The 24,607-nt window shown below is 57.8% G+C and overlaps 1 protein-coding gene across 2 annotated transcripts in view; it reads right to left on the reverse strand.

Moving 5' to 3' along the window:
• Positions 1–24,607, reverse strand: part of UNC5A (unc-5 netrin receptor A) — a 65,707-nt gene that overhangs the window by 1,247 nt on the left and 39,853 nt on the right. Inside the window, exons 2-15 of one of the 2 annotated variants that reach the window (XM_025292968.2) lie at positions 15,081–15,314; positions 8,888–9,031; positions 8,535–8,638; positions 8,177–8,357; positions 7,360–7,527; positions 6,614–6,778; positions 5,076–5,264; positions 4,650–4,952; positions 2,268–2,355; positions 1,861–2,029; positions 1,442–1,675; positions 1,183–1,332; positions 933–1,097; positions 163–341 (exon numbers count right to left, since the gene is read on the reverse strand). In XM_025292968.2, coding sequence (XP_025148753.1) covers positions 163–341; positions 933–1,097; positions 1,183–1,332; positions 1,442–1,675; positions 1,861–2,029; positions 2,268–2,355; positions 4,650–4,952; positions 5,076–5,264; positions 6,614–6,778; positions 7,360–7,527; positions 8,177–8,357; positions 8,535–8,638; positions 8,888–9,031; positions 15,081–15,314 — 2,473 coding nt within the window. The remainder of the gene's footprint in view (positions 1–162; positions 342–932; positions 1,098–1,182; positions 1,333–1,441; positions 1,676–1,860; positions 2,030–2,267; positions 2,356–4,649; positions 4,953–5,075; positions 5,265–6,613; positions 6,779–7,359; positions 7,528–8,176; positions 8,358–8,534; positions 8,639–8,887; positions 9,032–15,080; positions 15,315–24,607) is intronic. The other variant, XM_025292969.2, reaches the window with a different exon arrangement.

Below are 24,607 nucleotides of genomic sequence, written 5' to 3' on the forward strand. Positions count from 1 at the left end.
ACAGGGCCTCCCTTCAGTCAGCCAAGGGGAAGCCCCAGCTGCTGGGGCTGGGCCACAGGCCCCACCGTGAGTCTTGTCCACCCACCCCCGCTGCCCCTCATCCCCACCCAAGCTGGGCTGCAGGTGGCCTTCATATCCCCTCCCTGCCCACCTCCCACCCACCTGTCCAGGTGGAGTTTCTGGGCCAGAGTCCGCCAGTCAGCACCCCGACTGCAGGGCGGGTCCAGACTGGTAATGATCTTCTGCCGAATGAGGAAGGGGATCTTGAAGGCACTGGGGCCCACTAGGGCTGGGACCCCCCCTTCACTCTCCAGGACCAGCAGCTCAGAGAATCTCGTGTCCTGGGAACGGGGAAGGATGGAGGTACCTGTTAGAACTTGCCCAGCCCAGCCCACGTGCTGGGTGGGGGACGTTTGGACCATCCCAGGGCACACATGGGCACCTACCATGGGCCAGGTTCCTGCTCCCTGGAGTGTGGAGGTGCAGCGACCTGCCCACAGTCACACAGCCAGTGAGGGGAGGAGCCTCTGACCCCATTCTCCTTCCCCCTCCACCCCTCCCTAGTCACCCCTGCCAGCCTCTGCTGACCACTGAACTCTGCTCTCCTTGCTTTGTCTCTACCCTCCACTCTGCTTCCTCACTGTTGCCTCATCCACCTCGCACTCATCCTTCCGAGCCCCAAACAAGCCCCTCCTCTCACGGAAGTCCTCCAGGGCCCCCAGACCAGCTCTGCCTCCCCCTCCCATCCTGTGGCTCCCTACCCTCTTCCACCCCCTCCCCAAGCCCCACAGGCTCTATCTACCTCTGACTACATGTGCATCTACACCTCCCTCCTCGGGGCACTTGGAGGAAGTGCCACGTGGTTTCTAGGAGATGGGCTTGGGGGGCCGGGTAGGACCAGAGTGGGGAGCAGGTTATGCAGTGCGGCCCACCTTGGTGATGTTGAAGTTGACGTTGAAGCTCTGCCCATCGCCCTCCACCTGCCACACCCACACCTTGCAGGCCAGGTCACTGGTGCTGGGGCTGACACGCTCCAGGGTGAAAGTGCAGTGCAGGTACTGCTGTGTGCCATTCCAGATGTGATAAAAGGGGATCTCCTGGGGGCGGGGGGGTTACGGAGAGGTGGTGTCAGGGGAGCCGGGCTTGGGCGAGCCCGGCTCCCAGCACCCCGAGTGTCCTCACCTGGTAGCTGACGAGGAGCTTGCTCTTCCACAGGGAGCTGGGCACATCATGGATGGACAAGCGCAGGTTGTGGTAGCTATCCTTGAAGTGCAGGACGCGGGGCTCCTGGATCAGCTGTCCTCCCAGCTGTTTCTCCAGCTGTACCACCTCCTGCAGTGCCCCAGGTGTCAGCCAAGCCCACAGGGGCGCCCTCTCTACTGCCCCCCTCCCAGGGCCAGGGGCGGTCAGCCCTCTGGCCCAGCCTTTGTGTGGCAGGTACCTTGAGTGCGTCGTGGGTGTCGTGTAGGCAGTAGACTCGGATGTTGTACTCGAGGGAGGTGCAGGCCACTGGGGCGAACAGAAGCAGCTTGAGGCGCTTGGCGGCAGCCACGCTGAGGGCCTCTCCCACCAGGGCGAAGCGGCCCAGCTGCTCCGTGAAGACGTAGCAGGCGCCGGCCTCTAGCTGGCAGTAGTAGAGGTGACAGGGTGCCTCCTCACCCAGGTGCAGCACATCCTGTGGGCAGGGCCCGACAGGTCAGGTCGTGGCCAGCTGCAGCCTGAGGACCCAATGGGTAACCTCCTGGCCAGCTGCCTCTCTAAGGAGTGGCCAGAAATTGGGGAGGGCGCAGGGCCTAGGGGCCAGGCAGGAAGGCAGACTCCACTCTGAGCCTGGGGGGATGGGGGAGGCTTCGGGCTCACCTCCCAGCTGCCTTCGCAGGACTGCTTTTTGAGGCGCAGGCTCCAGCTCTCAGGGCTGGGCTCCCCACAGTGGTCCATGGTGAGGATGACGGGCCGCGTGAGCAGGACTCCAGGGGGCCCACAGCTAACGATGGGACTCAGCAGGGTCTGACAGCCAGCTAGGGGCAACCTCAAGTGGGGAAATATGGGTGGGAAGGGAAAGGCGTCAGGGGGACAATCTTGGGAGCCTGAGGAGAGGGCTGTGGAATTGAGTGGCACTTAGGGACGCCCCCACCCCTTACCCTGCCCTCCCTTGGGCCAGGCCAGAGCAGACTCCACCTTAGGTGGGGGAGAGGGCAGGGGCACCAGGGTGACAGCAGGCAGGGCCGGGACCCACCCAGCCCCATCAGCAGGGCCCATGCCCACACCTCACGTCTTCTGGCTTGTGCAGTGTGAGGTAGATCTCGTAGATCTTTCCTCGGGGTATGGCATCCGGGGGGATGAGAAGGCTGATGCCTGTGACAGAGGAGGGGGCCGGAGCTTATTAGGGCTGCAGAGCCACCAAATGCCCCACTCTGCTAGCCCCGCCCTGAGCCTCCCTCTGAGGACTGACTGGTGCCAGCCTGGCCTGGGAACAGAGGTGCCACTGGGACTGCCAGGCTGGCCAGTGGGCACAAAGCTGAGGGAACTCATGTGGGCAATGCATGCCTAGTTAGCCTGGGTACAGAAACTTCTGGATGCTGTACCTCCCTCCTTCATCATCCACTTAAAACCTGCCCTGCCTCCAGGATAAGCCCAGCTCCTGATAGTTAAGGCCCTTGGCCCTGGGCCTGGCCTGCCCTGCATACTTGCTGTTCTGAAGCCACCCCGACAGCTGTGCCTCTGGGTGCTCCATCCTCCTGGTCTCCCTGAGCTCCTCTCCTCCCCCCTCAGCTCGACCACTTCTGGGCAGGTACCTCAGCTCTGTTGGTCTGTGCTGGGCAGTGGCCCCCTGTGGGTGGGGCTGGGCCCTTTAACAACCCTGCCTGCTTTGGCAGCCCTCCCTAGTTTGGATCCCATTGCACATGCGTCCTGTCTGGCTGATTCACCTTTGTATCAGTGTCTAAAGGGGCAGCATCTGCTGGGGCCCGGGAGGGAGAGTGAAGCCAGAAGTGGCGGATTTGTGGCTCCTGCCCACTTCACCACCACTTCACCCTGGTGCAGCTGCCAGGGTGGTGACAGATGGTCTGAGTGACCCATGTGTGAGTGCTCTGTGGTGGGGTATGCTCAGGCAGGTACTTATTCAGCGAATGCAAACGCGGAGGGAAAACCATGAGCCCTGCTCTCACGGAGTGCTCAGCCCACAGGGAAACAGGTAAGTGGATGGCAGCAAAGGATGCTGGGTGTTGGGTGAGAGCAGAGAGGCGCAGAGCCCCCCGGCTACCACCCCACTGGGAATTGAGGGGCAGATGGTCACTGAGCACCCAATAGGTGCCTGCCCTTTTCTAAGATCTTGACAAGGACCATCTCCTAGCAGCCCCCTTGAAGGAGATCATGAAGCAGAGAGAGAGAGGGAGAGCTGCCAGACCAGAAGGGGAAGTAGCAGTTAGGCTAGTGGATGGGGGCAGAGAGGCCGTGTATGGGAAGGGCAGCCCAGTGTATTTGGGTTCATGAAAGGACAACGAGGCCACCAAGTGCAGGAGAAGCGTGTAGGGGAGGGGAGGCCCCAAGGGATGAGTCCTTGTGGTTCTGTCATGCGGGCTTTGAGGGGGAAAGTGAAAACTCCAGAAAGGGACATGGTCAAGTCTGGCTCCTATGAGTAAATGCTTGCGGCTGTGAACCAGACGAGAGGCAGGTGTGGTGGCCTAGGCCAGGAGAGGCCGCAGGAAAGACAAGCAGGAGGAGGCAGGCACAGTAGAAAAGAAAGAAGAATGTGATCGGTGCATGAATGAAGCTGGGGTGGAGGTGAAGGGGGACAAGTGAGGAAGAGCAGAAGGTCAAGGTGACTCCCAGTTTCTGTCTTGAGCAACTCGACTGCGCTGTCCCTGAGGTAGGGAACACGGGGAGGGAGGAGGTTCTGGGGGAGGGTGGGAGACAGTGCTGTTTTAGGCACGAGGAACCTGAGGTGCTGTGAGACATACAGATGGAGCTGCCCAGGAGGCAGCTGGGCGTGCGATTCCGTCACCCAGGAGAACCGCGGCTGGGGATGGAGGAGTGGAAGTGGTTTACACAGACACGGGGACTGAGGCCGTGGAGTGGGTGAGATCTGCGGAGAGGGCCTTGGGAGGGGGCTCTGGGAAACACCTGCATTTAGGGAGCAGGCTCCAGAAGCAGCTGGAGGGGGACAAGGAGGTCTGGGCCATGCAGGGTCACTGAAACTGAGGGCATAGAGGATGTCAGGGTGGGAGCGGGCAGTCACACCAGACACCGTGGCTCTTTCTCAGATGTCCTAGGGGTTTCCGTGAGGTGCTGGGTGGAAAAGCCCCTGTCCGGATGTTTTTCCTCTGCTCTCTCTCCACTAGTTCCCCCAGCTCCCTGGGGCCTAGGGCCCAGCACACACAGGCTGGCTGGCTGTGCAGATGAATGGACAGTAATACTGTGTCCTTGGGCAACAGACGGGAGACAGCTCTGGCCTCCGTCTCAGTGCCAGTCCCAGAGACTGGATCCTCACCAGTATTCTGTCCTCCTTCCTTGCTGGGCTGGCCCAGCTCTCACGGTGAGGCTGAGAGGCAGTGGAGGAACGTCAAGGCTGTCCTGCCCTCCTCTAGGAGGGACTCATGCTAGTCTTGCCTCCTAGAGCTCCCTGGGGGCAACCCAGGGGTGTTACCCACCTGTATTAGGGATCATCAGCCGGCCCCCGAGGAAGTTGAAGGTCCCATAGGCCATGTTGCTGGTGCCGCGGGGCAGGGAGCGGAAGTAGTTCTGGGTGGAGAGGCGGGAGACGAAGTCCTCCGCCTCCGAGGTGGGCGAGCTGTGGTGCAGCGTATGGCGGCCACTGCCCAGTGGGCTGAGCAGGTGCCCGTTGGTGAGCTGGAACTTGGGGCTGGGCCCATCTTGCCGGGGACACAGACTGCCCTGGTAGGTGGTGGTGGTGGTGCTGAGGTCTGGCTGGATGGTGAGCAGATGGGGACTGTCTGCAAGGATCAAGATGGACTCAGAGTGGCACAGGGGCCGGGGGGTGGTGGGGGCAGCCCTGTGTGGGCAACTCTTGGCGTGGAGGCCCCCAGCACGAGTGCGGGGGGGCGGGGTCACCCCACCTGCTTTGCTGGGCTTGATGCTGACGGGCTGGAAGCCTGAGGTGAGGATGGACGAGTCGGCCACGTCCGAGTCCAGTCCCTCCTTCTTGCGGCAGTACACAAGAATGAGGACAAGCAGCAGCAAGAGGAGGCACACGGCCACAGCTATGAGGCCCACATAGAGGGCCACGTCCTCTGGGCCGGAAGCAGCTGTGGGAGAGAGTGCAACCTTGAGAGGGGTAGGGGGCAGGAGGCCAGGAAGGAGAGGTGAGCAGTCTACACTGCAGGGGGATGGGGCCTCCGCTCCTTGGGCATCAGCGCTGGGGGTGGCAGCAAGCAGCATGAAATATCAGCACGCATGCATTCCAGTCCTGCATCTGCCACCACCTCACTGTGTCACTCTGGGCAGACGGCACGCCTCACCGGCTCAATTCATAGTGAAGTTGCTGCTGACAGAGAATGGAGGCGGGGAAGAGCCACTTCCCTGGGTGGCCTGCTGCTACTGCTGCTAAGTCGCTTCGGTCGTGTCCGACTGTGTGCAACCCCATAGACAGCGGCCCACCAGGCTCCCCCATCCCTGGGATTCTCCAGGCAAGAACACTGGAGTGGGTTGCCATTTCCTTCTCCAGTGCATGAAAGGGAAAAGTGAAAGTGAAGTCGCTCAGTCGTGTCCGACTCTTTGTGACCCCATGGTCTGAAGCCTACCAGGCTCCTCCGTCCATGGGATTTTCCAGGCAAGAGTACTGGAGTGGGGTGCCATTGCCTGGAGCCCCGCTAAACTGGTTCTTCTGGGGCCATGGGGCCAGGGGCAGCTGAGACTGAGGGTGAGCGCCTAGGATCCCTCAAGCAGGGAATCTGCTTTCTGGGGCAGGGGGTGGGGGTGAGGGATTCTGCCAGTCTGATTCCTGGCCAACCCCTGGACCTGGAGCAGGGATGCTGGGCTCTTCTCCTCTTCTGCCTGCCCCCAATCCCTCCCCTCCCCCCCCACCCCCTGGCCTGGTGCAGGACTGAGGAGAGAGTGATTGACTGCCCGGAGGAGGTGATATTGATTTTAGAAGGGTTTTGCATAATGAAAGAAATGTCCATCAGAAAGGAATTGACACAGATAATTAGGTTTTTAATTGAAAGAATGGGGGAGGGTGTGTTCTAGAGAAAAAAAAAATCCAACAGAGATCTTTAATTGTTAGTTATGGCCTTGTAATTAACAAGCCTCACAAGCCTGGTGTCCCCACAGGACTTGGATGTGCACTTGGGGGACGGGGCTGAGGTAAAACTGTAGGACAGGATGGGAAGGGGTTTGGGAGACAATCCCAGAGGCTTGGTGTGCACGGTAAAACCACTGACGTATGCAAGCCTCAGGGCAGGTGTGGGAAGTATTGGGGTGTATGTGGGCACATGTTGGGTGTGTTAGGGATGGGGGTGTCCCCCAAAGGTTCTGAGCTTTGAATAGGAGGTGCAGCCTGTGACAGGGGACTGACTCCCTGAGCCATCACCGCCCCGGGGCGGGGCAGGGCCAATCCCGGCAAACTCAAGAGGGCTCCTGGGTGGAAAGGACTCACTGTGCACACAGAGGTCGCTGGTACAATTGCGGGTATCCAGGTCAGCGCCTTGGCACTCCTCGCCTCCGTTGCGGGGCGCGGGGTCTGAGCACTCACGGCTCCGCCAGTGGGTACAGTCGAGCCCACAGGCCGACCACTTGCTCCACGGGCTCCAGCTGCCATCCACTAGACATGAGACAGACACGGACAGAGAGGAGACGGCACGGTCAGCCCAGGGAGCTATAGCCCAGGCTGTCTGCCAGCATGGCCCTGCTGGGCAGCCAGACCTGGTGCAACGCCAGGGCCAGGGCCAAGCCTGCCAGTCTGCAAGCCCTCTGGTGTCCAGCGGGCCTGGATGACGCATGCTAATGACAGGAGGCACAATGACGCTGGGCCTGCTCGGCTCTCCCACACCAGGGGCCGTCCTGGCCCTGGGGCAGTGAGGGCCCTCGGTCGCACGATGACCCCTTGATCCCAGGCGCAGGTGGCTCTGCAGTACCAGGCTGGGCCCTGCCCCACATGGACTGTCCCTGTCCCGATGGTACCTTGGACCCTGTGACTCGGCCCCTCCGCTGAGGCTGAGCCTGCACACAGACTGAGCCCTGCCTCTGATCACACTGAACCCCATCCTGGCCTTGGACTGAGCCTGGCCCTGCGTGCGGGTGGGTGGGATGGAGCCAATGGGGAGCAGGCTGGTGGGCACGATGGAGCCAGGGCACGGAGATGGCGTGGTGAAGAGCGATGCGGGAGGTGGCGGCCGCTGGTACCTGGGCACAGGGTGGCGCAGGCTGTTTTCTGGACATTCTGCCCCTCACAGAAGGCGCCCCCGTTGAGAGGCGCCGGGTTGGTGCAGCTCCGGCTCCTTTTCTGCCAGCCGCGCCCACAGCTGGCGCTGCAGACAGACCACTCAGTCCACGTCGACCACCCACCGTTCACTGGCCGGACAGAGAAGGACTGGGTCAGGGAGCGGGGGCTTCCTTGGACACGCTGGCCCAGGGGCCAGAGCAGGACAGAGGGGCTGTGAGCTGGAAGTGGGCAGGCTGCAGCTGGGCTGAGAGAAAAGCCCTGGAGGGGAGACCACGCTTCTGCCCTTCTGCCCCCTGGGGCCTGGCAGCGCCCGCTCCACAGCCCCTTTCCCGGTGGGCACTGCAGGTGCTCAGGAGAGCCAACCCTAGCTGCAGCTCCCACACGCTCCTCCAACCCAAACCCCAGCCTTTTACGGGGTGACTCCCGCACCCTTCCTTCTGTCTGCTCCTGGGGGTGCCCGGGTCACTCTGCTTCCACCCTGGGGTATGTTGTTTTTTTAGACTTCCATCTTGTCCCTTCATCTCCTCCTGCACCATGTCCCCTGATCACAGGTAAGCCAAGGGATGGTCCGGCCACCAATAACACCTCTGTTCAGAGAGGCCCTTCCACTCCTCAACAGCCACAGCCAGCCCTTTCCCCATCCTTCCCCATCAGGCCACAGCTCGGTCGGCCCGGTCCTGGCTCTTCAGGGAGCCAGCCACGTGTGGTTGCCGCAAAGGCACCCCAGCGCCTCGCCTATGCCCGGAGCCCTTCCACCCCGCCAGCACCGGGGCCCACCATAGACGATGACAGCAGCGGAGGCGCTGCGGCGCCGAGCCACGATGTTCTTGGCCACGCAGGTGTAGTTGGCCGTGTCGGCCAGGCGGGCCTGTCGCACCACCAGGCTGTGCTCCCGCGTGATGTACACATTGGGGTCCATGGATGGGTCCACAAGGTCCTCGTTCCGGAGCCACTCCACCTGGGGGAGGGAGCCATGCCACTGCACCGCCTGACTGTGCTGGCCCTGCCTGGAGCGAGCGTGGCCCCTGGGTGGGGGGGATCAGCCTGGAGGGCTGGCAGGGCAGGCTGAGACCTGGGAGCACTGCCCACCTGGAGCGGTACTGCCCACCTGGAGCGGCACCGCAGCCCGGCTCACCTCGGCTGGGGGGATGCCCTCCGGTGGGCGGCAGGGCAGCACGATGCCCTGCTCCAGCGACACCTCCTTTGCCAGTGGTTCCTGCTCAAAGTTCTTCCGCAAATCTGGGGGCAGAACAGAAGCGTCTCCCTGGCTGAGTGTCTCACACTGGGTCAGCCTGGCTGACCCTGTCCGCTGGTCCTGCAGAGACCATGGCACAGGCCAGGAAGAAGCGTCCAGTGCCCGAGGGGAACGTAGGGGGTGGCTGGGTGGCATCCGTAAGCACTCCCTCCAGCTGTCAAGGCAGGACCTGAGGATTTCTTATGGGACCTCCTCCCAGGTGACACCCTGAGGCCCCTCTGCCCCGGACTCACAGGCAATGCGGATATAGGCCTTCTGACTCTTGGTGGTGCCCGAGGAGCTCCACGCCACACACTGGCACCAGAACTCCTCCAGCCCGAACACCTTCTCCACCTGCTGCCTCGACACATTGATGCGGACCTCCATGGAGGGCAGTCCTGAGAGGGGAGGGGCGGGGAGCAAGGGCCTGTCTCACGCATAGTCCTCATGGTCCAGTCCCCTGTGGGGTCCCGGCACCACCACAGACACTCCCTCTGCTGAGCAGGGGAGCTGGCAGACACTGCGGGCAGTCCTCTGCCTGGAGAAGGGGCTCCCGGGGAAGTCCCTTTGTATCTCCTGAAAGTCAGGAGTGGGTACTTGGTCACCCAAGGCCTATCTCCCTGGGGTCAAAAAAAGTCAGGAAAGGGGTTTCCTGCTATTTCAGAGACAAAGTCACAGAGGAACCTGGGGCAATGGAGGCTGACCTCTAAAGGACCCCAGGCAGAAGGGGTGAGGCACACAGGCCAGCCCTGGGGGCCTTTGTGGGTAAAAACAAAAGGTAAGGAGGGATCTAGGGTTTCTCTGGTGACTCAGATGGTAAAGGATCTGCATGCAATGCTGGAGATCTGGGTTCAATTCCTGGGTCAGGAAGATCCTCTGGAGAAGGAAATGGCTACCCACTCCAGTTTTCTTGCCTGGAGAATCCCATGGGCAGAGGAACCTGCTGCTGCTGCTGCTGCTAAGTCACTTCAGTTGTGCGACTCTGTGCGACCCCATAGACGGCAGCCCACCAGGCTCCCCCGTCCCAGAGTAGGTTGCCATTTCCTTCTCCAGTGCATGAAAGTGAAAAGTGAAAGAAGTCGCTCAGTCATGTCTGACTCTTAGCGGTCCCATGGACTGCAGCCTACCAGGCTCCTCCGTCCATGGGATTTTCCAGGCAAGAGTACTGGAGTGGGGTGCCATTGCCTTCTCCAATTCATGGAGTCACAGAGAGTCGGACACGACTGAGTGACTAACACTTTCACTTTCACGGAGTTATCTGGCTGGCCTCCTGGGGTTAGTAGGTAGATCCTGATGTGTGATGATATAATAACAGCTATTAACAAGATAATGACAGTGATTATGTAGTATGATAATAGACCCCTGGGGCTTAGACAGTGTTTCCCGAGTGCTGGCTTATCTTCTCCAGTCTGCTCCCTTGGAGGTATTTGCTCCCATTCTGTGGATGAGGAAACAGGCTCATAGAGGCAGTGACTTGACAGAGGCGCACAGGGCTGCCTGCTGTCTGAGTCCAGAATGTGTTCAGGGTTCATGGGAGTAGGGGGGTGGCCTGCTAGGGGTGCCCCTCGTACCAGGAGAAACGCTGGTGATGGGGAGAGACAGCCCACAGAGGGAAAGCTGGCCTGTGATGGGTGTCTGGGACCTTCTTTATCCTGTATGGACTGGGCCCGAAGGATCCCTTCTCAAGGGTGGACACAGTACCCAGCCCCCGCACATCTGCCACACCCAGAACCAGGTGTCGGATGTCTTGGGAGTGTCCAGGCCTCTGAGGACCCAGAAGGGAGGGGGGACCCCAGCCTTCCTCCAGCTCCCTGGCCCTTAGCTGAAACTAGTGTCCCCAGGAGTGAAAAAAGACTGTTTGTTTCCAATTCCTCCTCCTCCTGACCCCAATTTCCCTCGGGTCACTGGCTTATCAGAAAGAGGGAGAGAGGCTGGTGCTTCCATTGTTAACAGAGAAATTCAATTAGGGCTGCCTTGCAGGAGGAGCATCGGCCCAGCTGAGCAGGCAAGCCAGGAGGCTGTTTTCTGTCTTAATTTCTCTAACGTGTCTTTCCCTGACCCTTGCCCAGACCCCTCCTCATGAGTCTCTCCAGCTCCCACACAGGTCCCAGGTTTTCCTATCAGTCACCTTTGTCCCCTTACACCGTGAGTTCTCACAGGAGATGGGTGGGTCACCTCTGGCTGAGGTCACTATCATTGGAGATCCCTCCATTCTGGGCACCGCCTGCCCCATACTCTAAGGCGCTGGATGTGAATGTCCTTAGGGGTGGGGTGAGGGCTGAGCTGAGAAGGGGTCCCTCACAGGGTCTGTGTATAGGACAGGGGCCCTGGGCACCAGCTATCTGTCAAGCATCTGAGAAGGAGCTGTGCCCCTACTTGGGGGCAGAGACAGGGTCCTCCCTCTCAGCCTCTGGGGTTAGTGGTGGGAGACTTGCAGAACATTCTGAACCGGGTGCTTTTCCTCCCTTGGGTGGACGGGTCTATGGAAGGACTGCTCAGTCTCCCAGGGAGGTGGGGGGAGCTCACGCACCACCCAGGCAGCTTAGCTCAGGGAGAACAGCACTAAATTTAAAGTGCTCCTATTTCTTCTTCCCTGTCTCCTCCCTCTTCTGTCCTGCCACCTCCTCCTCTCCTTCTTGCTGCCACAAATGAGGGCCAAGTTTGTCCACGAGCTCTAGATCCAGGCAGCGCCCTTGAGCCCCACAAGCTCTGGGGGTGGGGGAGACCCGAGCCGGCTGGGCCTTGAAGTGAGGGGCTGTGCCCTCCCAGCTGGAGGTTGCCGAGCAGCCGGGCTCCCAGGAGCAGTTTCTGGGCACGGCTGTGTCTGCACCTGCCTGGTAAATGGGAGCAGATGCCAGCCTGGGGGAGGGCGGCAGGAAGGTGGGGTTCCCTGCTGGTCCAGGCCCGGGAGCATGTCGGGTATGTGCAGGCATGTGAGGGCTTGGGTGTGTGGGGAGGCCCTGGTATGTGCATGCTGAGTGTTTCTGGGAGGTGGAGGGGTGGGGGTGGGGGCCTCTGAGGCCATGTGAATGCGTAGGGTACCTTCTTACCAAACTGCTTTTCATAATCAGTTGGTTTGTTTAACACACAATAAATTATATTATACTCCCAGACCAGAGTCCAGTACCTGGTAAATTTCCAACTTTTACACTATCAGTGGGTTTGGGTTTAAGAGTTTTCAGGCTTTGGTCCCTTCCCCCTGGTCCCCTGGATGGGGAATGGGGGCAAGCAAAGGGGAGACCAGATACTCTCTCCTGGAGTGTCCACTCAGCCATCCCCACCCCCATGCAGGGCTCCAGATTTGGGCTGACCTCTGCCTCTGTCATGCCTGCCTGACCACAGCATGCCTGGGTCAGGGTATTGGGTTTGTGTGTATCATGGGTGCCACCCACTGCCTGGGCATCCATTTGTGGGTGAGGGAAACCGATCTCTTTGCCTCAAAGCACTCAGCGGCTTTGGGTTAAGAAGTCAATAAGATCAAAGAAAATTCAAGTGGGCTGGCCATGGGAGGCCTGAGGTTGGAGGCTCAGAGCAGGAGGGGACCTTGGTGGCCATGGGTGGGATGTGTCTCTGTGAGCTCTGCTTTCCGCCTGGCTTGAAGGGAGCAAGGCCATCAGAGCCTGTGGGACTGGCCTGGACTGCTTTGCAGGCAAGAGCCTGGGTCTCACCCAAGCCGTGGATACCAGACCTCACGATGGCAGGAGACCAGGAGGGGTGTATGTGGGAAGCCTGGAAGGACAGGTTGTGAGCAGTTGGGGGCTGGCCTGGAGACATCCCAAGAGGTTCCAGGACAGGCCCTCAAGACTGCAGGGAGACAGGCTATGGTGATTTCTTCTTCCTCACCTGTTCCTTCCCTGGGGGACCTACCTCAGCAGCAGGAGGACTCTTGATGCTGCAAAGTGAGGCAGGGCCCTGGGCATGGGGCAGGAAGACAGGGAAGACCTGGAGCTGGGCTCCAATTGGGTATGAGAAATCTCACAGCTGCCCCCAGCAACCTGCCAGGGGCCCCTCCTCATCCCCATTTTACAGATAAGGAAACTGAGGCCCATGGGGGAAGGGGACCGACCTGCCAAAGAGGCCATGGACCCTATCCATTCCCCTCCCAAGGGTGAGAAGCAGAATTGGATCACTGGCACCAAGAGACTTGCGGGCTAAATTCTTAGCCCCTCACCCAGACCTGGCACATGGCAGGTATTCCACTGACACCTGAGGACTGCAAGAAGGCTGCTGCCAGCAGCAGGTGTGCGTAAGGCCAGGACAAGGTAGGCTCAGGGACTTGGCTGGGGGCTCCTGCTGAAGACCAGCCCCGCTGACCCTTCTAGGGTAGGATGGCATGTGACCTCTATGGACCAAAAGACCTGTTTGGAGCCCTGGATGAGTCAGAGCATCTGTAACACGACAGACTGGCTCTGAGAACTAAATCACATGCTGCCCAGACTCAGGGCTTGTCTGCTCACACCTGCGTTCTTGTGCAAGCTTCTGTGTTCACCAGGGCAGGGCCCCGTCCCTTGGCCTCCCTCTGCCCAACCCTACCTCCCACAGTGCAATGTGGCTGCAGCTTCCTTGTCCCGCTGACCACCCCCTCCACCTCCACTTCTGCTGCCCCAGGCCTGGGCCTCTGGCCAGCCTGCTGTGCCCTGCATTTGTCCTTTGACCTGCTAGGCATTCCAGGTGGTTTTAAGACTGGGGATGGATGGCAGCCCTCACTCCGGAAGTCCTTCCTGGGCTGCCCGGTTTCTTCTGCCTGGAGCATGGGCCACCGCCCTGGGCCTTGGTCTCCTGCCTGCTCCTGACATCACTGTGAGTTGTTCTGGGTGCCCTCTGCTGGCCCTATGACTCAGACCTCACTCAGGTGGCCAAACCCAGCACAGGATCCGTGTGCTCTGTGTCTCAGGCTGGCTGAGCCTAGGTGGGAAGGGGCTCCGGGCTTAACCTGAGGACTCAGCATGTGTTGGGGGCTCCACGGAGCATCAAGGCGAAGTGAAGTCACTCAGTTGTGTCCAACTCTTTGCAACTCCACGGACTATAGCCCGCCAGGCTCCTCTGTCGATGGAATTCTCCAGGCAAGAATACTGGAGTGGGTAGCTGTTCCCTTCTCCAGGGGATCTTCCGGACCCAGAGATAGAACCCAGGTCTCCCGCATTGCAGACAGATTCTTTACTGTCTGAGCCACCAGGGAAGGGGGCCAGAAATGAGCTTAACTGGAGTCCAGTTAGTGAGGAGGAGAGGCTGTTGTCAGCTTCACTGGGCCTGTTCTCAGAGCACAGGTTCCCAAACAATGGCTCTCTGGCCCCATCCCCAGGGCTGGAGGAGGGAAATGAAGGGGCCCACAGAAGGAGCACTTCTTGGGTCTGCCTCTCCTGTCAGCCTTCCACATGGGCCCCGAGCGTCACCCACAGCACCGGTCATGTCACTCGGTAGCTTGAAATCCCACAGCACTGTGACCTCACTTCAGAGCTGAATGGGGGAGGCTCCTGGGTGGCCCCAGTGCCCCCGGCGCCCACTCCATCCCCTTCCCGCTGAGCCCTGACGTGCCTATCTGCCTCCAGGCCTTTGCTGGCGCTGTATCCTTTCCTAGGTCGCCTGGAACACCCTTTCCCTCTTCTTGCCCTGACCAGGGTTACACGTCTCTGCCCCGAAGCGCCCACCCCGGGCAGCCCCAGCTCCCAGGACTCATAGAGAGGTCACTGTGCTGCCCACCCTCTCTGCAGGGTTGTATCTCCAGCTGTGGAGTGGTTGCTTAGGGAGTGAGTGCACCAACAAACTGGAGAAGGCAATGGCACCCCACTCCAGTACTCTTGCCTGGAAAATCCCATGGACGGAGGAGCCTGGTAGGCTGCAGTCCATGGGGTCGCTAAGAGTTGGACACGACTGAATGACTTCACTTTCACTTTTCACTTTCATGCATTGGAGAAGGAAATGGCAACCCACTCCAGTGTTCTTGCCTGGAGAATCCCAGGGATGGCGGAGCCTGTAGGCTGCCGTCTATGGGGTCGCAGAGTCGGACACGACTGAAGCGACTTAGCAGTAGCAGCAGCAGCACCAACAAACCATCATGGAATTGAGGTCTGTGAGCTCTTCTGTCATCTGGGACCCACTCTTTCCAAACCTTTCTCTGCTGGCACCACTCACCAGGCAACCAACCCCTCAGATGGAGCGGCCAGGACCTGCCCCACCATCCACAGCTCCCTGGGATATTTTGGTGGTGAGGCTTCCCTTTTACCCACCAAGTGATGAAGTCTGGTGAAGGTAGGCCTCCCAGAGAAGGCCTTGGTGTGTACACAGGGGTCCTGCCCACACAGAGCTGGTTAGTTTCTCCCTGACCTCTGCTCTTAGGTGGGCAGCAGGGCCCCATCTCTGAGCCTCCACTGCCTCGGGGGCTGAGATGCCCCCCGCGAGTCCCCTCCCCCACCACGTCCCTCTTCGCTGGCCCCTTCCTGGCCTTACCGCTGCTCCCATCCGTGCTGCGCTCAATCACGTGGTCCACCTGGCGTACCCACTCCCCGTTGCACTTGAAGAAGATCTGCGTGGCGGGCGTGGCCTTGCACACCAGCAGCACCGGCTTGTTCTTGACTATGTACACGTCCTCGGGCTCCACCAGGAAGTGGGGAAGCAGGTCTGGGTTGGAGCCGGGCACCGGGTTGGGCACCGGATTGGCCACCGTGGCACTCTGCTGGGCACCTGTGGTAGGAGCAAACAGGGCCGGTGAGTCGGGGGGTGGGCTCTGCTGGACTTGGGGGCCCTCCTGGTGCCACCTGCCTGCTCAGGGGCCAGGGCCAAGCCATGAGGAGACACCTGTGGGGCCAGGCTCTGCCACTTCCAGTCCAGTGACCTGGGCTGCTTAAGTGGGCCCCTCACCAACCCTCAGTGTAAAACGGGAGGAGCAGCAGCCCTCCCCACCTCTCCAACCCACACCCGCCCCCGACTTATGAAGACCTGTGGAGACCTGAAACCAGACAAAGGCGAAAATGCCAGCCTGTGGCGATTGTCAGGGCTCATTACTCCCCTGGTAGAAGTTCAGAGATCTGGGGAGGTGCCAGGGGAGAGCTGGAGGAGGCAGAGGGCCCCAGCAGCCAGGGCTTAGGGGTCAGGAGTCCCTTCCTCTGGTGCCGGGCTGCCTGGGGGGCTGCTTCTGGCTTGCTCCCCATTCCTGGCCCCTGCACTTAGTAGGAGCTGAGAAAATAGCACGTGAATGAAGCGGGGGGAGGCTGTGGCAGGTTCGGATGTGAAGGGGCGCTGGTGGCAGTGTGACAGGTGAGGCCCCTGTAGTGGGGAGGGGCGAATCGGGGTGAGCCTGGGCTGCTGGGTGGTGGGTCTCAGGCGGGGTGTCTGGGAGCCTGAGCCTAAAGTCTCACTCTTTAAGGAGAACTGAACATGGGTTTCCTTCTAATTTTAACTGAGAACCACAGCTATCCCACAAGTCATTTGTTGCTAATTACACAGGTAATTGGCTCTGAGGCTTTGGTGGAAGTAAAACCCTCAGCAGTCTGCTCCCACAACAGGACCCGGGGAGGGTGGGGAGGGGTCGGGGGCAGAGTAGCCTCAGCCTCCACACCCACCAGACAGGCCCCCTGACGGCCGGGCCTCTCTCTCGGGGCTGCAGTCACTTCCCCCAACATACACTCCCAACCGACAGGGGCCTCTGGGCATATGGAAGGAAATGCTTCAGAGACCCTGCTAGGGTGACCTTGGGTGAGTTACCCCTTCTGTGGAGGTCCTGTCTGCCCACTGCAGGTCTGGAGGTGCCTCCCGCAGTGGCTTCCCAGCTCCACTACCCTCCTCACCTGCAGCCCCAAACCCATGGAGGGCTTCTAATGGGTGACCTGGCTCTTTGGGCCCAGGGGGCATCCACACTGCTTTTTCTCTCTTGCTGGCACAGGGACCCTCTCTTTCCAAGGAGGGATCCCCTGCACTCAAGACTGTGATTTTGGGGAGGGGATCTGTGCCTGGTCTGTAGGCGCCAAGGGGGTGAGCTGGGAAAGTCTGCAGAGGCTGAGAAACCTGCTGTGACTGCCCGTAACCCCCACTCCCCCAACCCCAGGCTGTTTCTCTGCCTGCAAACTGGGGTGTGTGTGTGTGTTAGTCACTCAGTCACGTCCGACTCTGCAACCCCATGGACTATAGCCCACCAGACTCCTTTGTCCATGGGATTCTCCAGGCAAGAACGCTGGAGTGGGTTGCCATGCCTTCCTCTGGGGGATCTTCCTGACCCAGGGATCGAACCCGGATCTCCTGCACTGCAGACTGATTGTTTACTGTCTGAGCCACCAGCAAAGCAGGGAATGGTACCCAGTTTTTTGGGCTCGTGAGGGGGAAAAGGACAAAGGCACAGTGCTCGGTCGATGTCAGTTGCTATCCGCACCCAGAGCTTTTACACGACAGTGGCAAAGGTCTCCAGCTCCCTCCCAGCAATCTCTTCAGGGATGAGGGCTGACGAGGAAACTGAGGCACAGAGCTTGCCCCCAGTGTCTGCAGCAGTGGGCTCATCCACCTCTATCCCCAGCCTGTTCCCATGCCTCCGTGCACTTTGTGCTACACTGCAATGAAGGCTAAGCTGCCTGGAACCACACTTGCAGCTGGGAAGACAAGCTCCTTTGGCCCTGCCCCCACCCACTCCTGAAAAACCTCCATGGGGCTTGGCCAGTCTGCAGGTGTGTTTTAGGGTGAGGGAGGTGGGGGATGCTGGCAAATGGAAGGAGCCCTCCAGATACTTTACAGATGTGGAGTCTGAGGCCTGAGGGAGAAGTCACTTACCCTGTCTTCCAGTTCAGCCTTGGGCTCTGGGGGGCCACATCCTGACCCTTTGATGTGACATTCATTTGTCACTCAGCAGCCCTGACCCAGGCGGCAGGCTCAGCCAGGGTGAGGCTGAGTTGTGCTCTGGTTTCCCAAGGTCTGGCGGGTGAATAGGAGGAGGGACCCTGAGGAGGGGCGCTGTGGGTCAGGAGCCTCTCTAGATACCTACTGGGGAAGACAGAGCATCTCTGTAGACCCCCAGGCCACACAGAGCACAGCCCATGGAGGTGGGCGGCAGGCACCACAGGCTCCAGAAGAGACCTGAGCAGCAGTTTCTGGGCCTGCCCATGCCCCGCCTTGCACAGGCTCGATGTGATGGCCCAGGTCTGCCTACTGGCTCAGAGCTGGGTGCGCAGGGGTCCTGGCTGGGGAAGGCGCGTTGCCCCCCAGCTTCCCTATCGATCACTGCACCAAGCACTAGTCACGTCAGCCGCCCGCTGAACCCAGCACAATCCCTCATGTCTGCATTTAACTGCTAATGAAAAATAAATGTACTGTGACCAATAAGGGACATAGCTCACTTCTCCCGGGCCTCCGCCACGCCACGTGGGCACGGTCTCCCCTCCCCACCCCCCGGTGGGGCATTTATTAGATGGACCCAGGGGCCCCCTCTAGGTTGCATTATGCCCTCTGGCAAGGACACTGTAAGGCCATGGGTGGGGGTAAATTCAGCCCCTCTTGGGGCTGCTGGAAGCTTCCTGGGTGGTCAGAGCTGGTTTCCCCTCTGTCTGGCCCCAGAGTGCACTATGTGACCTCCACCCTTGTGGTCAGCACTTGTGATCTGCCTCCCCCCCTCACCAGTCCAGTTAGGTCTCTCTCCTGGACTAAAGCCAGGTAAGAGCCTTGGGTCTCTCCCTCTCCACATCGCAGGCCACCAGCACGAGTGATCTTTGCCTTTGACGTGAAACCGTGTATTTGCTCAGGGTCATGTGCTATATGATGCCTTCAAAAGGGCATGACTTCATGTGCCAGCCTGGATGGGAGCAGAATTTGGGGGAGAATGGCTACATGTATATGTATGGCTGAGTCCCTTCACTGTTCACCTGAAACCATCACAACATTGTTAACCGGCTATACCCCAGTACAAAATGTATGTTTTGGTGTTAAAAAATAAACAAACAAAAAAAGGCATGACTCCACTCCACTCCCCCTCTGCTGGCACTCTCCTACCTTTTCCTCAGGGCCAATTCAATTCACTTCTTCTGAAAGAGGACTCCCCCACCTGGCCGATTTCCCCGCTTCGCCTCTAGGACCCATCCTCACTGGAGCTGTTATCCCAGGAGAAGCAAGTGTGTGGCCGAGGCCTCCGTCCCCACTCCCAGCCTGTCCTTCTCTGGTCCCTGCCACCCAGCACAGCCTGCCTAGTGCCGGGGAGGGCGAGTGGGGATTAGGATTTGGGTACCCACTCCTGCTCCCTTCTGACTGTGAGGTGATGAGCACGGGAGGAAGGCTTTCCCAATGCAGATACTGGGGCTGTGGGACCGCAGGCAGGGGCAGGGCCCGCCAGCCTCACCCCCCAGCTCTCCAGGAGCTCCACCTGCCACACCGTGGCCAGGCCTCTCCTATTTGCCCAACCACCCTCTCAAAGTTCAGTTGGAAGACTTCTTTTACTAGTGGATCCCTGATGGGCTCTTGGTTGCTGAGAACTGCAGATGGGGCTTTACTGATGCTCGGGCCTTGAAGTGGGAACCCCGCTTCCAGTGAGCCCTGGGGCTGGCCGGCTGGCCACCATGGATCTCAGGAGGGCTACCTGTCATTGGCCCAGGCAAAACCTGGGCTCCTGTCTGAGCGAGTTCACAGTCCAGTGGAGGAGGCAGCATGCCCAGTCCTGAATGTGGCACATACCCTGGCGTGAGGCTCAGGGGACAGTGTGGGCACAGGAGCAAGTCGATGAAGAGTATGGAGCCAAGAAGGCATCCTGGAGGAGGTGGCTTGTTGGCTGAGACTTGATGTCTGGGTGGGGGAGTTCCCAGATGGACCTCATAGGGCCGGCCCACTATGGCCCATTCCACTGAAGGCCTCCCCATCCAACCCTCTACAGCCATCCTGCCTCCCTCCACACATTCCTCAGGGGGGAGATCTCTGCATTGCCCTGCACACAGCACTCCAGAGGCTTCCCACTGCCCTCCCAACAGACTCCAAGGACATACGCCTGTCCCCTCTCTGACTCACCTCCTACTAGTCTTCCCTGCACTCCCTCTGCTCTGGCCATGCTGCCGGGCTCCCAGTCCTCACACAAGCCCAGCTGCGTCTTGCCTGACAGTTTCTGCTGTCTGCTCCTAAAATCCTTCTCCTCCTGGCCCGGGCACTCTGGGCTCTGCTCAGACCTTCACAGAGGAATTGCCCCAAGTCCTCTTCCCTTGGTGCCCTTACACCCACACTTTCTGAATTAGCACCCCTATAACCTGCTTCTTTGGGATTGTCTTGATCACTGCCTCCTGTACAGTGTTACAAACTTCCATCCATAGTTCTTCAGGCACTCTGTCTACCAGATCTAATCCTGTTAATCTATTCATCACCTCCACTGTATAATCATAAGGGATTTGATTTAAGTTGTACCTGAATGGCCGAGTGGATATCTCTACTTTCTTCAATTTAAGTCTGAATTTTACAAAACGATGCTCATGATCTGAGCCACAGTCAGCCCCAGGTCTTCTTTTTGCTGACTGTATAGAATTTCTCCATCTTTGACTGCAAAGAACATAGTCAGTCTGATTTTGGTACTGACCATCTGGTGATGTCCATGTATAGAGTCATTTCTTGGGTTTTGGAAAAGAGTGTTTGCTATGACCAATGTGTTCTTTTAACATTGTATAGGAGGCAGTGACCAAAAACATCCCAAAGAAAACAAAATGCAAGAAGGTAAAGTGGTGTCTCAGGAAGTTTTATAAATAGGTGAGGAAAGAAGAGAAGTGAAAGGCAAGGGAGAAAGGGAAAGATATACCCATCTGAATGCAGAGTTCCAAAGAATAGCAAGGAGAGATAAGAAGGCCTTTCACATGAACAATGCAAAGAAATAGAGGAAAACAATAGAATGGGAAAGACTAGAGATCTCTTTAAGAAAATTGGAGATATCAAGGGAACATTTCATGCAAAGATGGGCATGATAAAGGACAAAAACAGTGAAGACCTAAAAAAAGCACAAGAGATTAACAAGAGGTGACAAGAATACACAGAAGAACTATATCAGGAAAAGGTCTTAAAGACCTCATAACCACAGTGGTGTGGTCATTCATCCAGAGCCAGACATCCTGGAGTGTGAAGTCAAGTAGGCCTTAGGACGCATCACTATGAACAAAGCTAGTGGAGCTGACGGAACTCCAGTTGAGCTACTCGAGCTCCTAAAAGATGATGCTGTTAAAGTGCTCACTACATATGTCAGTAAATTTGGAAAACTCAGCAGTGGCCCCAGGACTGAGGTCAGTTTTCATGACAATCCCAAAGAAGGGCAATCCCAAAACTGTTCGAACTACCACACGATTGTGCTCATTTCACATACTAACAAGGTTATGCTCAAAATCCTTCAATTTAGGCTTCAACAGTCCATGAACCGAGAACTTCCAGATGGTCTCGGACTTAGAAAAGGCAGAGGAACCAGAGATTAAATTGTCAACATTCATTGGATCATGGAGAAAGGATGGAAATTCCAGAAAAACATCTATTTCTGCTTCATTGACTATGTTAGAGCCTTTGACTGTGTGAATCCCAACAAACTGTGGAAAATTCTGAAACAGATGGGAGGACCAGACCACCTTACCTGTCTCCCAAGAAACCTGTATGCAGGTCAAGAAGTAACTGTTAGAACTGGACATGGAACAACGGACTGGTTCCAAATTGGGAAAGGAGTATGACAAGGCTGTGTACTGTCACCCTGATTATTTAACTCATATGCAGAGTTCATGCATGGTACATCATGCAAAATGCCAGGCTGGATGAATCACAAGCTGAAATCAAGATTGCTGGGAGAAATATGAATAATCTCAGATATGTAGATCACACCACCTAATGGCAGAAAGTGAAGAGGAACTAAAGTCTGTTGATGAGGGTGAAAGAGGAGAGTGAAAAAGGTGGCTTGAAACTCAACATTCAAAAAACTAAGATCATGGCATCTGGTCCCATCACTTTATGACAGATAGATGGGGAAAGAATGGAAACAGTGACAGACTTTATTTTCTTGGGCTCCAAAATCACTGGGGATGGTGACTGCAGCCATGAAATTAAAAGATGCTTGCTCCTTGGAAAGCTGTGACAAACCTAGATAGTGTATTAATAAGAGACAACACTTTGTCGACAAAGAGCCATCTAGTCAAAGCTATGGTTTTTCAGTAGACATGTATGAATGTGAGAGTTGGACCATGAAGAAGGCTGACTGCCAAGGAATTGACGCTTTCGAAATGTGGTTCTGGAGAAGACTCTTGAGAGTCCCTTGGACTGCAAGGAGATCAAACTAGTGAATCCTAAAAGAAACCAACCCTGAATATTCATTGGAAGGACTGATGCTGAAGTTGAAGCTCCAGTACTTTGGCTACCTGATGCAAAGAGCCGACTCATTGAAAAAGACCCTGATGCCAGGAAAGATTGAAAGCAGAAGGAGAAGGGGACAACAGAGGATGAGATGGCTGGATGGCATCACCGACTCAATGGACATGAGTTTGAGTGAACTCCAGGAGTTGGTGATGGACAGGGAGGCCTGGTGTGCTGCAGACCATGGGGTCGCAAAGAGTCAGACATGACTGAGTGACTGAACTGACTCAGTGGACATAAACTTGAGCAAACTTGGAGATAGTGAAGGATAGAGGAGCCTTGCATGCTGTAGTCCATGGGGTTGCAGAGTCAGACGTGACTTAAGAGATTGAACAATTACCTGCTTCAGAACCCTCAGCAACTTACAGAATCCTTTATTTCTGGAGTGTTTGTTGAGTGACTGAATGACTGCCCCCCTCTTCCCCCTTGAACTTCAGATTTGCCTAAGGATGGCCCCCTTCACTCTTGTCCTGCAGGGAGACCCAGAGAGAGCTCAGAGTGGCCCACAGGCAGAGATGTGGGCAGGGAGATGGCTCCGCACTCCAACCTACCCCCGCCACACCCCAACATCCTGCTGCTCTGACGCTGAGCCTCCCTTTTCTCACCAGCAGCCTGGGATGATAAGACCTACTCGTGTAACTCTGAGGCCCAGGGTGTGTGTGAAAGTGCTTTCAAGTGTTTTATTTTTAAAAGCACCACGAAACTATGAGGTGTGATTAATCAAGCTATTAATGAACTCGTATTTACTGAGTGAGGACTCAGTCCCACGGAGCAGGGTGGGAGGGCTGGGGGCAGGGTGTCATCTGGCCTCACTCAGCTGGGAGCTGTGGATGGTCCAGTCCTGGTCCACAACTTGCTCCTGTTTAACCTCCCAACAGCCAGGCCTGCGTCAATGGTGAGGGGGAGGGGCGGCAAGCCCCTGCTTTTGCCACTTCCCTGAGAAATGTCCTGGGTGTGGAGATGGGTGGAGGAAGGAGAGGGGGCTAGGGGTCTGGCAGCCTCTGTCTTTCTCTTCCTGGCTGTCCACCCAGCACTGTACCCCCCCCCCCCCCGCCCCCCGCCAACCCCTGGGCACTGTGCTCCCAGTCTCTCTAGCCCGGAGACATGCATTTGGTATGTCCGCTCGGGGCCTGGGTGTCCTGCTCCACAGGCCCGGGTGGGGAGAGGAGAATCCACAGGATGGTGCGCCACACACTTTGCCTGGCATTCAAGGCTCTACTGGCCCAGGGCCTGAGCTGCCACCTGGCCTCGCCTCCAGGGCCTCTCTTTAAGTGTGTAGGTTGGCATCTTGACCCTTTGCAGTTGTGCAAAGTGTTAGTTGCTCAGTCATGTCTGACTCTTTGGAACCGCATGGACTGTAGCCTGCCAGGCTCCTCTGTCCATGGAATTCTCCAGGCAAGAATACTAGAGTGGGGAGCCGTTCCCTTCTCCAGGGGAATCTTCCCAATGCAGGCGCATATCCTGGCTGGGGCCTTGTCTCCCTCCCCTGTCTGGCTGATAGTGTCTGATTTTCTGCAGGGAATGCCTGGCCCTCCCCCAACTCCATCCATATGGCCATTCAGTCTGGGTGGGCTGACATCACTTCTGGTCCCAGAGGTAGGTATGTGGCACCAACTGGTGCCCAGATGGGCAGGTCACCCCACTGCAAAAGATGGGACTTTGGGATTTGGTTTGGGCTGCTGGGAAGAGAGAACCTCTCTGCTGGACCAGTCCTGCTGGTCCTGCAGGCCATAGGAGGCCAAGTGAATGGGAGGTCGTCCATGGGTCTGAAGCAGAGGCTTGGAGAATGGAGGGAAGAAAGGAGATCGACTCCTCACTCCGTGGGAAGCCTGGGGTCTCAAGAAGCCGGAAGGCAGAGCCTGGATTCTTTCTTTGCCTGAGGCCAGTTGGAGTGAGGATCCTTTCATTGCTTTGATCCAGTCCCCACCTGCTCTCTGCCTGGGTGACGTCTACTTGTCCTTCTAGACCTGCTCAAGTACCCCCTCCTCCAGGAAGCCTTCCCTGACACTTAGACAGAGCTGGCCGCACCTCCCCCGGGTTCCCACAGGCCCTGGTCGAACTCACCTTGGTACCTCCCACACCATGTGGTCACTCTTTATGAATCTGTCTCCCTATTCAGACTGTAGGTGCATTGAGGGCAGGGACTGAATGGTGACATCGCCCTAACCCTTAAGCATCCCCCAGAGCCTGGCCAGGGACCGACACACCGAGTGTCCGGTGAGCGCTTGTTGAATGAATGTTGACTATGATTCCCTTGACAGGGAGCACAGCCCAGAAAGGAGGGCTGAAAGAGGGGGACACGCACTCAGCTTTGTCTGGAAGCTAGCTCTGCTTACTTTCCAAACAGTCAATTCTAGAACCCCCCTGTGCTGGACTGTGGGGAGGTGGGCCAAGGGACAGCAGAGAAGCTGTAGTTCAAGGTCCAGAGGAGACAGAGGGGTGGGAGCCATGGCCACAGAGGTGGGGAGCGTGCAGAGGGGGTGCAGACACACACAGGAACAGGGATTTGTGCTCTCCTGCCCATCTGCACCCCTGCAGCCAGGGACGCCCTCGCGAGTTACTATTTTTTAAATGTGGGCAATTTTATGATGAGGGAGCTTCACTCAGAGGCTCTGATAAGTAGGGGTGAAGTTAGCATTTGCTGTTGAAGAAAC

This window comes from Bubalus bubalis, chromosome 9 (genome assembly GCF_019923935.1).
Source record: "Bubalus bubalis isolate 160015118507 breed Murrah chromosome 9, NDDB_SH_1, whole genome shotgun sequence".
Lineage (NCBI taxonomy): Eukaryota > Metazoa > Chordata > Mammalia > Artiodactyla > Bovidae > Bubalus > Bubalus bubalis.